This window comes from Cetorhinus maximus, chromosome 8 (genome assembly GCF_964194155.1).
Source record: "Cetorhinus maximus chromosome 8, sCetMax3.hap1.1, whole genome shotgun sequence".
NCBI lineage: Eukaryota > Metazoa > Chordata > Chondrichthyes > Lamniformes > Cetorhinidae > Cetorhinus > Cetorhinus maximus.
This window is the reverse complement of record NC_135886.1, coordinates 36894435-36909730: the sequence shown is the minus strand read 5'-3', so window position 1 is coordinate 36909730 and position 15296 is coordinate 36894435. Positions and strand designations below refer to the sequence as shown.

Genomic DNA, 15296 nt, shown 5'->3' with positions numbered 1-15296 from the left:
CATCTGTTCAACTAGAGACTGTCGCCCTCCAGCATTCGGCTTAAGTAGCTATTCTCTCTGCTGACCACACCAGCTGCTATTCTTTTCCCCTCTCTCTTTTCTCTTCTACCCAAAAGCTTGGAGCTGGCAAGTATATTTACTGTTAGCAAGCTGCACTTGCCTTTTGTTCCCAGGTGTGAGAACTTTGCACCTTGCTCAGACAGGCCCTTGACTAAGTCAGGCTTGTTGTCGGGCAGAATTCATTTTAACCTAAATTTAAAGACACAGTGGGCACCGTTTTACGCAATGGGGTATTTTTGATCTTCCATCTGGAGACAAAGTATCAGCTAAGTGGAACAAAGAGGAAAAATCAGAATGGGGAGCACCAGATAACTGTAATAAAGCCCACACTATTTTCTTTTGCCACCATTTTAACTGGAAGGTTAAATTGAGTAGATTTCATTACTAGTATGCAATCCTCCCAGGCCAATTGAGTCTTCTGCTCAGGCACCGCTTTGCAAACAGGTCGAACATTGTACTGATTTACAAGCTAGTTCCCTCCAAAACGATCTCATGCACTTCAAAGCAACCAGTTACAAAAGGGTGGGAATAGATCTATGTGCAAAGGTGCTCAGCTATGGCATATCAAGATGCTGTTTTTAAGATAGTGGCGGTTTAAAAGAAAGCTCCATGTGGACAGGGAGATAAAGCCTCCAGGACAGTGATTAGTCATGCTGGAGCAGCACAGTTCAGTATGGCTTTATCAACTGTAACTTGTGGTATACGTCAGTCATCTCTCTAACCCCTTCTACAGATTGGTTCTTTGCTCGGCACTGGGCCTGCAACCACGTGGCCTAGGAGATGAGAATTGCTGCACTGGACCCATCGCCGGTCAGCAGGGGACTTCTGGGCTGCATGGGCTGCAATATCTCTGGACAAAGGTGGGCTGGGCCAGAAAAAATAGGCAGTCTCCTCAGCCTGGAGCTTTCCGGAGCAGAGAAATAGCAGGATTTCAAGGAGTGCTGAGTGTCTGCCGACGGGTTGCAACTATCTGGGATCAGAGAGCTTTCCAAAACAGCATTAACACCTGATATAGGAGATGTTTTTGGAGGTCATTGCCACATTATGTATCCATTGGTTGCATCTGTGCCGGGGAAGGAACATGAAGACCTAAGACTCTTCTCTATTTTTCCATCTCTCTTTTATTTTGGCTGTGATGTTGGTGCTGTACTGTAGCGGCATGGGTTGTGGTATTGCTGATGTAATTCTCTCTTTTTTCTTTAGGTTATGCATAAGCAGTTGTACTCACAACAAATTTCCGTAAGGACAATAAAAGTGTATTGAGTAATACTAGATCCTAAACTCATCCTTTTCCCTAATTGTTGTCAAGATCACCTTTTTAAAAAGATATAATATTGTTTAACTCTGCAGTAACCTCTCCCTATTGAGACCCTAATTCACACATTTATCACCTCCTGGCTGTATTTTTCCAACAACTGGCAATCCCACCTTCTACCATTGCAACTACAAATCATCCACATCATCCTTCATCAAGCTCCACTCGTTTCCCATGTCCCAGCGAAATCAGGCATAAGATTCTTATTTTTACTTTCAGATCTCTCTATTGTCTAGACGGTCCCTAGCTTGTCTTTTCCTGCAGCTTGGTGGGCCTGCACCCTCTGGTCCTCCATCGCTCACTACTTGTTCCTCAACTACTCCATTGCAACACCAGTGACGGTTTACTCAACCACCTTATCCCACCATTGGAACTCTCTCCAATCAACATCTCCACTTTGGCCCCTTCCTCATGCCCTTCAAAACTCTCCATAATATCCATTCCTTTTGAATGTACTTGTGCTTCTTCTTGACATTCTTTTCTCACCCAAACAGTCCCTGGCAAAATAAGAGGGGTGTGGGTCAGCAAGTTTGTGATCGGCCTGCAATGGCCACAGTAGGCCGGAGATATCCTTATGGAGCCAGGAGGAAAACACTGGCCATTTTGAACATTCCAGTTTAGGGTGAAATGGCTACCCACCCACAAGCAGTGGGTAGCTAATTAGGCATCCTTAAGGATTTATTAGGGCCACATTACCAATGACAACTGAAATTTTCCAGTTGGCATGCATGCCCTCCACTAAGGCCAAAAGTCAGCCAAGGGATGGAGGTAGCATCCCCCAGGCAGATCTAGAGACCTAGGGCCCGGTGCTCCAACATTAAAAATAACACTCCCCCCCCACCCCCCTCCACCCCACACCTTTAGACTCAATAACCATAGGATCACAGCTCTAGTTACAGGCCCCCTGTGGAGAGATTCCCTGGACATGATGACAGCTGCCAGCAATGAACTCTTTGTATTTTTTTTTTATTTTTAAAGTCTTCAGATGGTATCTTCATCATGTGGTACTCTCACCTACCTGTAACAGCAGCTCCCCTCACTGGCTTTGGCCTGCCAAGTTTTAGTACTGGAGGGCCTCCAATTGGCCCTCCAACACTGGGAGCCAATCCACCATCCTTAATTGGACAGGGCTCGTAAAGGTGGTCCCACCACCCATTAGTTCCAGGTTCTGGACCCAGAATTCAGCCCGGTGTCAGGACCAGCACCCTAGGATGAAAATCTAGCCCATTGAATCATTGCAGCACAGACAGAGGCTATGCAGCTTATCAAGTTCATGCCAACTCTCTGTAGAGCAATCAGCCAATCCCATTCCCCCCCTCTATCCCTGTAGCCCCGAAACTTAGTTTCGCTCAAGTGCCAACCCAATTTTCTTCTGAAATCACTGATCATTTGCAATTCCACTACCTGTGCAGACCAGTGTAACCAAATCTCAGGGAAAAAATTAATGGACACTTTGGCATGGAGGATCTGGGGTGCTTGCTGCCAAGCCTGTGAGAGTGGGGGAGAGGGGGTGCTGTCGAGCCTGTGAGACTATGGGAGTGAGAGGGGGAGATCCTGTGGGAGTGGGCCACCAGGACAAAAGTGCAGTGTGCTTGCGCGTGCTGCACATGTGCAAAAACCAAACATCAAAAATATGGGACTAACAGCACCCCAGCAGCAAACAAACTGGGACATGGGAAAACAGTCTCAAATACGGGACAGCCCATAAATTCTGGGACAGTTGGTCACCCTGGCATAGGCAGTAAATTCCAGAATATTACCGCTCACTTTATTAAAAAAAAGTTCTCCCCCCAACCCCACCGAATCTCTTGCTGAAAACCTCCCCGGTCCTTGCAATCATCAGCTTATGAGAACTGCTTTTTTTTTTCTACCTTATCTAAACCTGTCTTCGTCGTGTACACATCTAGCAAATTTCCGGTGCTCGCTTCGGCAGCACATATACTAAAATTGGAACGATACAGAGAAGATTAGCATGGCTCCTGCCCAAGGATGACACGCAAATTCGTGAAGCATTCCACATTTCAGACTTTCAAAACATTTCTAGCAAATTTCCCCTCAATCTCCTTTTTCCAAGAAAAATCCCTACTGCTCCAACCTGTGGCTTTCTGGTATTCTGGTAAACCATTCTGGTAAATCGTCCCTGAAATGTAGCTAAATCAACATAAAATTTCATGGAATTTTAAGTGCAACTTGCGTTTAGCAAAATTAAGTTTCTGTGATTATTTGTTCTAGCTTAAATAAAAATTACGCTGGAATTCAACCCCCCTCTCCAAAACTGCCACCTATTCAGATCAAATTAACTATCATGCTGAATTTCTGCTAATTGTACTCATTTGCGGCCTTCAAGCGGGCTCTTAAAATTAAATTGTCTCTCTTTTAGACTCAATGCTAATAGATACTTTTTGAAAGCTTTGGGTTTTTTTTTAAACTTTAATAGGAATTAATTTATTTAGAAACTGAGTACACAAATCTAACTAGCAAATGGCTCTACACACTTTTCCTTTCGTCATTTTCAGGTTATTCAAGATCAGTTGGTCAACTGGACACCGACTAAAATGCTTATTTTTTGCGCTAAACTCATATTCAATTATATTAATAAAGCTGCACCAGGTTACCACTTATAAATATATCAAGGAACATTTTATTAAATGCAGTTTAAAAAAATCTCCATGCTAAAAAATTACCCAATTGCACTAGCTCATGGCAAAATATAAATGACTTTAAATGGAAACTTGAGGGAAAAAAACACACTTCTCGATACTAACACAATTTTGAACATAATTTACTCGTGGATTGCCAATTGTGCCCAAAGCGGAAACTACTGCCTATTTCCCCAAATCTTAACTGACAAGTCCAAATTAATTTAGAGCAACTGCTCCAAGGATGTTTTTACTAATATTCATTTGGAAGTACAGAAACTGAGCATTGCTGAATAAAGAGACATACTTGCGAAGCTTTTTGCTTCGCACTCATTAGGGCAGCTACGCAAGATTACCCAACAGTAAAAGGGAACAACAATTTACACTGCATTAGAAGAGAATGCTGATTAGTTGGGGAGTGGACTTTGATTGGTAGAAGTTGTGCCATAGAGAATGCAGCAGAGAACAGTTAACTGTCAAGCTTTTGTTTCACATTCAAACCAGACAGGTCAATTTGATTGGACAACACTTGTTAAACTATCCTGATTGTGCTAAGAATTACACTGAAAACCAATTTAAGATTATTAGTCGAGCTCGCAGTGTGACTCACTTATGTATGTGCTAGAAGCCGGATATATTCACACACAGGGCCTTGTCCTTTGCAGACAGAAGGAGCTTGCCCATGCATTACATCTTTTCCAACTAAACAAAAGCTTGGGGAAACCACCATTACCTGGCTCATCCCCCATGGCAATGCCTTGACCAGCATCGACCTGCCTGGTTTGAATTTGAAACAAAGGCTTGGCAGTTAACAGCTCTCTGCTGCATTCTCCAAGTCAATGCCTTGAGCAATCAGAGACCACTTACGAACCAATCAGCACTGTCTTCTCATGCAGCATAAATTATTGTCCCCCTTTACCGTTGGTTTATCTTATAGCTGTCTTAATGAATGCAAGATGAAAAGCTTCGATAGTATGTCCTCTTTTTTCAACAATCCTCATGTTTTTACTTCTTCAGAGCTGAAGAAGAGTCATACGGACTTGAAATGTTAACTCTGTCTTTCTCTCCACAGATTCTGTTAGGCCTGCTGAGTTTTTCCAGCATTTTCTCTTTGTTTCAGATTTCCAGCATCCGCAGCATTTTTCTTTTAATCTCATGTTTTTACTGCTTGAAGCTAAGATTTTGAATGGGTTACCCTCAATTATGCTGAGCTATTTGTACCAAAATTATACCATAATGGATGAAATGCACAACTTTTTATGAATCGATTGTAAAATATTTTCCAATATGTCTGAAGTAATAATGTCCCAGTTGCTCTATTGTAGGATCACTATTGGGTTGCTGAAGCTTGTAATATCTAGTTGCTAAGAATGACAAAAAGTTGCACAGAGAAATAATGGGTACGCTTCTTGCCAGGATGAATCTCAGTAAAGATCTGTAAGCAAGACCTTTTCAGAAATATACATCTAAAAATCATCAATATACTTTACTGAAATGGAAATTTAAAAAAATAAACTGACCAGTTTAGAAACAACATATTTCAAAAAATGATCTACTTAAAGCAAAAAATCATATCAGGATTCACTGTACCTATATCCTCAAGATATTTTTTGGATTTCCAGTTGCAGTCCTCTGCATTAGGATGACCAGCAGAGTCCTTTGATTCTATACTGTTACTGTCTCTCTTCGTTTCTCCTCTGAAAGATGAGAACAGAATGATTCAAACAGAATGATTCAATGATCTGATGCAAAATTCAACATTTCATGACTAACACCTAGAACGCACCTTTTGAAGAACATTTTTACAAATCTTACAGCAAAACATTTTTGAAGATCATTGTGCCGTATTTTTTCAAACTATTTTTAACCACAGCTGATGTTAATGCTGAACAAGCCGGATCTCAGATTGAAATGCGACTCATATGATCATAATCTTTTTTTTGTATTGTAGAAATGAGGAGCGAAAGCTACTGAACACAAAAGCACAGGATTCCAGTGATAACTTTTAAAAAGTTAAAACTTAAACGCACACAAGAATAGTCTCCTGGCCCAAAATGGAGTTGCTTTTTCCACAGCTTTTCCAGCACACTCCAAACATACAGGAATTGGCTTTCAGCGAGACTTCTCCTCCATAGCAAACCGTTTTAATAAATACCCTTTTCATCTTAGTTCTCCATTGTCTTCAAATATCCTTTTGAAAACTCAGGTTCCCAAATTTTAAAAACGTTCATGTTCCTATTTACCCGCTATTTTGGGTCAATAAAATTGAAAACGCCTGCCTGTTTGCTCATGAACCTCCTGTAAAATGCAATTGTTCTTTACATCTTTGAGAGTGACTCCTTTGAAGTGCAACAGTAACACATCAATTTCAACACATCCCCAAATGCAAATTTCAGATCTACTCTGTTTACTTGCAAGTTAAGACTCACCATAAGGTTTCATTACAAAATGCAAAATGAAAACACCTTTAATCTTTCATCCCTTAGATTTCACAGACAATGCAACTCCAGGAACCTTTCCTTTGATTAACCCTGGACACACACAAACACAGATTTACCCTTACCTAAGCAGAATATATATGTAAACACAGAAGTATAAAAATATACACATATCATTACACTATCACTCACACTCAATTCCCATACTGGCTGAGATCATCCATGAAGGCCCTGTCTTCTCAACCTCACCCCTCGCCTGAGGTATGGCGATCCTCAGGTTAAACTCACCACCAGTCATCTCGCTCTAAGGAGAGAGCAGCCTATGATCCTCTGGGACTGCAGCAACTTTCAATTTCACTGAATCACAATTTTTATTTCTCCAGAAATTCTTTGTAAGGTATTTATTATCGTAATATTGAGCAGGTAAATAGAGTATTATTTTGAGGGCAAAATCCATGCAATATTGACTAGAAAGAACACAGTCATTTGCAAAACAAAAAGGGAAGTTCTGGTATGGAACTTTAATCATCGGGAGCCCCAAACGACAGAAATTCAGGCGCATTTAATGGACAGTTATGGAGAGTACCATGACATTGGAGCAAACCCTAAGATAGCTGTGCAAATTCACAGCATTATTGCTTTCATTCTTAAAATATCATTGGCTGAGAATAAAGTTGTATTTTTTTGGAATGCAGAGAGATTTTGTACTTGTGAGGTTATAAAAGAGGATGGAAATGCATATCTTTTATGATGAAGCTACTACTTAGGGGGAATAAAACTAGAATTAGAACTTTCAATCTTTTGGGAAATATAAAATATTAAAATAATTAACTGACCAGCTGCTCATTATTGTTTCTTGCTTTACTGTTTTACCTTCTCTCTGCAGAATGCACTCATTTATGCTGGGTACAACCTAGCTAGCGCTCTCTTAAAGTAGTTATTTGTATGGCTGGGGAAGCAGTTATAGTTTGATATTGAGATTAACAATCTATTCAACAGCTTCAGTGATGCAGTGTGAATGGTTATGATGCCACAAGGAATGGATCTCTCAGGGTAGAAGTTCAGTATGGAGGACAGTCTGACTCCGATGGCCACAGACATAATTTGTTCCTCATGTTCCACTTGTGGAATAAATGACTACATCTTCCCAGGCCTATCCTCAAGTGGTTGATGGCTGTCCAGATTTACTGTGGAAGGTTGAAACCTGGGATGTCACCGTGGGTCAGTTACCTGGCGATGTTTACAGTCAACTAGGGGGTGCGCTATTGAGAGATGGGGCTGTGATCAGTTTGCAGAGTGTGCAATGCATTCCAGTAAGGTCTGTGGGATTTCAAAATAATGCATGGGTTTTTTTTTTGAGATCCTGTATCACTTGGAGTGCTTCATTAGCTGTCAGTCAATGGTGTTCTTTGAAGAGGATGTTTTCCCTGCAGAGATTGGGAGACTCAATGTGTGCTAACTCAGGAAGCCACTCAAGCTGTTTGGTCTCTTTTTGAAGTAGTTGTTCTTTTTGTTTGAGTCCAAGATCTGGAAGCTTAGATTTTATGTTTCTTTAGTTTTAAGTGGGTTATCTTCAGCACTAAAATAACACAGACTGGAACCAAAGTTCGAGTGTCAGCAAACTATTTGATCATGAGAATTAATATCAACAATTGTGCATTATCCAGCATGAGTCACTGAGTGGGAACCTAAGTTTATTTTTGCTGCTGCTTTGTCCAACATTACTGAGGTAAACTGTGGTATATATTTATCACTGACAACAGTGGACTCAGCACATGCTGGGCATCAAACCTGGGACAAATAAAATTTTGACTGGAAGTGTAAAACACACTTTAAAACAACACAGGCCAAGAAACCTGTGGTAAATTATGATGCAGAATTTTCATGTAAACTGATATGGATTTTTATGGATTGAAGTTCCTACTTCAAGTGAACACATCAGTTGATGACACACATTTAGAGAACAACGGCTTGTTCAGATTTCCAGCTGTTCCATATTAAGACAAACTGTAATTTGATAAGGTTTATGTTTAATTAACAAACGTAGCTCGTTTCAGAGTAAGAACAGTTAGCATTTTAGAGTAATATATTTTATTTAGTATTAATATGTATTTTTAAAAAATATTAATAATTACATAAATAGTAACCGGTATCTGAAATTTGGTGCAATGCAATATTTTCAGTATGCCTGTGGCCAGGCTGACATTTCAGTTGGTGCCAGCCAGGAACGTACTTATGTTATCGTTAGCCTTTCCCTAGAACCAGGCAAGATCAACAGCCAGACTGTCCAAGTCACAAACCAGAGCTGACTGCAAAGTAAGAATTGTCCTAATATTGTAAATCATGATCTTTTAAACATGCATGACACAATGGGCTGAATTTCAACTTTTGGACTTGCTCACAATGAGGGAGGCTGGCAGTAGGTGCGGGAACCTGAAAGTTAGTGGAGTGGGCATGCGCTGGCTCTTTAACTCAGCTACAATATTGGCATCCCACTCCCAGATTTCCTGACCAAATCGGAGTTAGTGAGAATGATCACAAACCCTACCTGACCATTCAAGGCTCAATATTAGAATGAGCGCCAGCAAGGGCCTGAATGGGTCCAACCTATGATCCTCGAGAGTGAGGGTGGGCAGGTGACTTTGGACACATGAAGGTCTGGAACTGTGGGGGCTGGGGCAAAAATTCTAGCACCGGCTGACATGTGGCTTTCCCAGTGTTGACCAATTTGAACGAGGCTGGTTTGGGGCCAGTCAGACTTTCCCTCATCCCAACCCCATGAGGTAGACAGCCAATTGAACTCATTAAGAGGCTTGTTAAAGGTAAGTAATGGTGGTCAATTGGTTTTTTCCAGTCTGTCTCTAGATTCCCAGTGCAATGGGGGCTGCTCAACTGCACAGAGGCAGGTACTCAGCAGCAATGTTTACGTATCATAAACTTTATTTCAAATCTCTCTTGTCCAGTCATCTTCATTGTGGCTCCTCACCTGCCAAGTGGCCATCAGCCTTAATGTAAATAGTAATGACAGCAGTAGAAGACAAGCAGTGGGTGTCAGTGAGATGGAATGAATATTAACTGTGGGAATGCATGTGTTGGAGGTGGAGGTGGGTGCTGGACAGCCTTGATGTGCCAAATGGCTGCACAACTTCAGGTTAACTGAATCTCGCCTGTATGAGTCCATCTCAGGTGTCTCTGGCAGCTAGGGCAGAACAGCACCAGGGACACCAGCCACCTCTGGCTCCTCCTCCCCTTTCTATTGCTCCTCTTCCTCCTCCTCCGAAGATGCAGACCAGTCATCACCTTCCTCCTCCTGTAGCTCCAGTCTTCTCTGCTGCACTGTATAGTGGTGTGCTGTGCCTTGCACAATCATTCAGGAAACCCTTGCTGGTGCATAGTGAAAGGTGCCCTGGTTCAGTCACTGGTATCACATCTTTAGCAACACAATTTTTTTTTTAAATGACCACCATTGTAGCTTTGCTTATAATTTCCTCTGCAACAGTGACTGGGCTCCAAAAAGAAACTTGTGTGGGTGCTGGAGGTCAATCGTCTAGGTCCCAGGACATCACTGCAGGAATTCCTCAGGATAGTTCCCTAGACCCAACCATCTTCAGCTGCTTCATCAATGACCTTCCCTCCATCATAAGGTCAGAATTGGAGATGTGCTGATGATGGCAATGTTCAGTTCCATTCACAATTCCTCAGATAATGAAGTAGTCCGTGTCCATATGCAGCATGACCTGGACAACAAGACCTGGACAACATCCAGGCTTGGGCTGATAAGTGGCAAGTAACAATTCAGGCCACACACATATGGTCATCTCCAATGATAGAGAATCGTATCATCTTTTGCCATTACTATCGCTGAATTCCCCCCACTATCAACATCCTAGGGGTTACCATTGACCAGAAACTGAACTGGACCAGCCATATAAATACTGTAACTACAAGAACAGGTCAGAAGCTGGGAATTCTGTGGAGAGTAACTCACCTTTTAGCTCCCCAAAGCCTGTCCACTAGGTGAGTGCAGCTCCAACAACACTAATGAGACTGGACACCATCTAGGACAAAGCAGCCTGCTTGATCAGCACCCCATCGCCACTTAAACATTCATTCCCTCTATTATTGGCATACCTTGGCAGCAGTGTGAACCATTTACAAGATCCAATGTAGCAACTCACTAAGACTCCTTCACCAGTACCTTCCAAACCTGTGACTTCTACCACCTAGAAGGACAAAGCCAGCAGATACAGGAGAACACCACCACCTGCAAATTTCCCTCCAAGTCACACACCATTGAGAATTGGATTTATATCACCATTACTTCACTGGGTCAAAATCTTGGAACTCCCTCCTTGACAGCATTGTGGGTGTACCTACACCACATGGACTGCACCGGTTCAAGAAGGCAGCTCACCATCACCTTCTCAAGGGCAATTAGAGTCAGGGAACAAATGCTGGCTTTGTCAATGATACTCTTATCCCATGAAGGAATACAGGAAAAATCACAGGTTATGAGCAGGCACATCTGGTAGCCCTGGTCTCTGAAGAGCCATCTGCTGTGTCAGCTTGAAGGTGTGAAGATCTGTGGGAGACTTGACTGGCACAAAATGAAGGCATCATAACAGCTTCTTTGCACAGGTATGCATGGTAATCTTCTTGTTTATACACCAGCTAAACATTTATGGAGTGGGATCCCTTTTGATTGACTGGTCTTGCTGGGTGATCTGAGGGTGCCTTGATTTGTACAGGTCCTGTCTATGACCCCTTCGATCTATGGGAAACCAGCCAGATCAGCAAATCTGAGGGCCCTCTTGTTCCGACTAGGCTCATCAGTAGCAAAGCGGGTGTAAGCGTTAGTCCTAGCAAAATAGCATCGGTCACCTAGGAGATGCACCCACATACAGTAGATTGTGAATGTCATCAGCAGATGCCTGAAGCTGGAGGTGAAGAAATTCAGGATTGTGGTGACCTCAACCATCATCATCAATACATGTGCACCTTGTCCGCTTAGAAGTCAGTCATGTTCCAGGACCCTCCAGATGTTAGCAATGTCCTGTCATGAAAATCTGAGTCCCCCCAAGGCACTGGTGCTCAGATCGGTCCAGAAAGCTGACCCTGTGCCTGTAGACCCTGTGTTGAATGCATTGCCCCCCCTGCAAGCTGGAGTTCAATGTTCATTCCATCTGTTTAGTGAAGCAGCAGGTGGCTCTGAGGAGAAGGCAGCTGCTGCTGCTGCTGCTGCTGCTGCTGCTGCTGCTGTTGGTGTTGGTGTTGGTGTTGCCTATGCTGCTCCCCTTGTTCCTCGTCAGAGATTCAAGGTAGAGCTGTTCCCATTCTACTGAGAATGCTGACAGCTGGGAAGTGCAGATCAAAGTTAAAAAGTCCAAGGGATAGAACTAGCCTTCCAAAGTCTTAGAAATCACACCCAAAGCTATGAAAGCACACTCTCAGAAACGCTTACGTGAGCAAAAGTCTTCCACTTAGGCAAAGAAGCAGCTGACATAGCTCTATATTTAAAGGCTTTCCAGTCTGCCAGTTTCACAGTCCGGTCAATTCCCACCATTTTCCAACCTTGTTGAACCTGGCATGTTTTAAACAGCTCATAAAACCTCTATACTGGCAGTTAAAACCAGAATCCAGCGTTAAATCTGTAGATAATTGGTCTTTTGCATAGTTAACTCTCAGACCAACCTGTCCCACAAGGATTTCCACCGCTGTTAGAAACCAGCACCTTTTAAATGCCAAAGTTGAAGATTCCTACCAGGTTCCTGACATCTTTTTTTGCTTTTTTAATACCCAGCACAACCCAACACCCACCCCCTCCTTACAGGTTAAAATTCCACCCTATATACCAGTTTCCTTTGCAGCAAAACTATTTACTTTATTTCACACCAATGATTTGGGTATATAGAGTTTGAGGGATTGGTGTCCAAATTTGCATAATAAAATAGAAAGCATAGTTAATGATTCTGAGGACCAAAGTAAGCTGCAAGACAATGGTCATAAAATAGTAGAATGCGCATAGAAGTGGCAAAGGGGATAAAACACCTCATGGTAAATGTGAGGTTGTACATTTTAAAAAAGCGAAATCATATTCATACTTTGATTGAGTAACCCACAAAGCACTTATGGGCCAGGAAGTGCAGGATTATTTACTCCAGGCCAAACAAGCTAACCTGCTTCCATCACCATGATTGCATGATCCTCACCCTGATATTCAACTCCTCCCTGAGATTGATTCCCGCCATGATCTCATGTCATCCTGAACCCTGCCACAATCTTACTCCCTCCATCCCACAACCTCCCCGCACTGATGTGTCTCCCATTCCCCCATCCACAATCTCTCTCCGCACCAACACAGTGTCTATCCCCCATTCCCCCATAACACGCAGCCTCTCTTCCCTCCCCATCATATGACCTCGCTCTCTCTCTCTTTGCTGTAAAATGCGACCTCTCTCTGCCCTGCGATGCAAAACCACTCCCCTCTCCCACTGACCCGGATCCCACAACTATTTAGCCCTCCGGATGCCCTATTCACGTTGAAAACCAGGGTTATAAGCTTTTCATAAAAACCATTGCTCAAAATACCAATTTGAAATACTAATCGAAAAATGAGATCAAGTTCAAATTTTTCTTCTTGAGTATTGTCAAATTGATTTACACTGAAATTTTGATACTTCCAACTAGAAACAAAGTTTTACAAACGTGTCCAACTTTAGAATCGAAAGTCGTCCAAGCCTTGTTTTATTTTATTGTTACATGCCTGCCCAGTTACAAAGTCATATTGAAGCATCAAGATAACTGATTGTTTTCTCATTGATTACGCCATTAAAAATGCAGGTCATAATAACCCCCTTCTAGGACTACCGAGAGAATGGAATTTGGGGTGATTTTACTCATACAAAGGGGTCTTTCAGTTTACCTTTTAGCTTGATAAAAGTTAGAAACCTCATGTCTGGAGAAAACTCAGATATATTAGCTCCAACTAGGGTTTTAGATTTGGGGGAGTTCCAAGATACATGCAATCTGCATGTGTGGGCCTTGCATTAATATTTAAATGAGAACAATCAGCTCCAAGCTGAATTTCAGAGTATCTGCCAACTTGGTGCGGCAATGATGGCCCAGATACGAGGCCTTCTTTTTGGGCCCCCTTAAAACTATTCTGTTACTTTTGTGCCTGCTTTTAATTTTTTTTCCCCCTGGACTCATTTACAAATTTGTGGATCCATCAAGATACACACATTGTTGGGGCCCTGATGCTGCTCTTTTGCAATGATTCCTACATTTAATGTTGTGTATTTGTAATTAAAGTGCCAAAATGTGGCAGCAATCAAAGTTGTTTTGGCCGTGTCAACTGTTAGCTGCTATACGATCCAACTGAATCTTCCAAGTCCAAAAACACTGCGGCTATTTGTGCAAAAGCGAGGAGTACATAATCGCCTTTGCTTCCTTCCAGTACGAGGACATTTCTTCCTTGTTAACAGCAAGGAGAGCCACAGAATAGCTCAAGCCAAATTTTACCATTCTCCCTACTATCAGGCCATTATATTTTACTAAATAGTAAATATACTCCAATATTTCTTCAGAACTAAGTATCAAAATCATCTATCTATAACAGAGACTCAGATGTGAGCTCAAAACAAGGAGAAACTATTTCCACTGGCAAAAGGGTCAATAACAGAGCGCACAGATTTAAGTTAATTGGCAAAAGAACCAGAGGCGAGATATGAAGCATTATTTTTACATGGCGAGTATTTGTAATCTGAAATGCACTTCCTGAAGGCACGGTGGAAGAAGAGTTAAAAAGGTAATTGGGCACTTCAAGGGGAAAATCTGCATGGCTAAATGGAAAGAGTGGAGAAGTGGGACTAACTGGATCATTTTCTCAAATAAAGTCAGCAAAGGCACAATGGACCAAATGGCCTTCTTCTGTGTTATACTGCTTATGAGTCTAAATACTACAGCAGGGTATTTTAATCTTTACTTACACTCTCTCCTCTCCTAAAACAGTCCTACTTCAGAGTGCATGTGTAATCTTGTTTGTACTTCAGAAAAAACAGAGTTACATCTCATTTAAGTTTAATTTAAACAAGAAACATGGGACTACGGGCAATTCTGCCAAGCATGTTAAAGTAGTATACACTGCTCCCGGTCTACCAAGTTCTGGGCCTATACGCTTATTACTCGGCTTTGTCAGGATGCAGGCCACCTGCAAGGTTTCCCCCCAGGCTTTGCTACATCCTGTCAATTTATATTCTGCTAACATTTCATCCAAACAAAAATAGAATGTACCCTATTGTCTCCAAGAGGCAGAGACTCCATTTCCTCCTGGAATTTTATAAGTAGCTAGATGTCCCAACTGGTTTTTATCCCTTCTGAACAGCTGCTTGTTAAAGGAAGGATACTGAAAAGAATTAAGGAAATGTCCAATTCCCAATATGCCTAGCCTCTAAGGAAGCACAGATGGACATTTGAGCTAGTGGTCAGGGAAAGCTATAAGATTCATACTCAAAAATATTGTGTCCATTCACAAAAATTTACGACTGAAGTAATGTTTCAGCAGGTTGCATAACACTATGGATTGGCAACTCCCAACATAGCCAATTCCTGATTTTGGTGGTGTCATTGAGAGCAGACAGTGAGCAGAAGCTTGGGCTGTCAACAGCGGCAAAAAAAACCTCAAAAGAAAACTCACCCGAGGGGACTATCATGTTGTATATGGCAGCCTTTTACAGAGACCCAATGTCTAATTATGCACGTGCTTAGACAAAGATCCACTGAAAGCAAGAAGAAATAACATTGAGCTGATAAGGAAACTATTGTGAAAGATCAATTTTTTTAACA

The 15296-nt window shown here is 42.0% G+C and overlaps 1 protein-coding gene and 1 non-coding gene across 5 annotated transcripts in view; one reads left to right on the top strand and one right to left on the bottom strand.

The window, feature by feature from the left end:
* Positions 1–15296, bottom strand: part of LOC144683562 (neuron navigator 1-like) — a 725427-nt gene that overhangs the window by 470100 nt on the left and 240031 nt on the right. For all 4 annotated transcript variants that reach the window (XM_078546698.1, XM_078546702.1, XM_078546700.1 and 1 more), the window contains exon 5: positions 5605–5711. In XM_078546698.1, coding sequence (XP_078402824.1) covers positions 5605–5711 — 107 coding nt within the window. The remainder of the gene's footprint in view (positions 1–5604; positions 5712–15296) is intronic.
* On the top strand, positions 3293–3399 carry LOC144684112 (U6 spliceosomal RNA). The gene has a single exon (XR_013577396.1). It is a non-coding gene; the product is annotated as a U6 spliceosomal RNA (small nuclear RNA).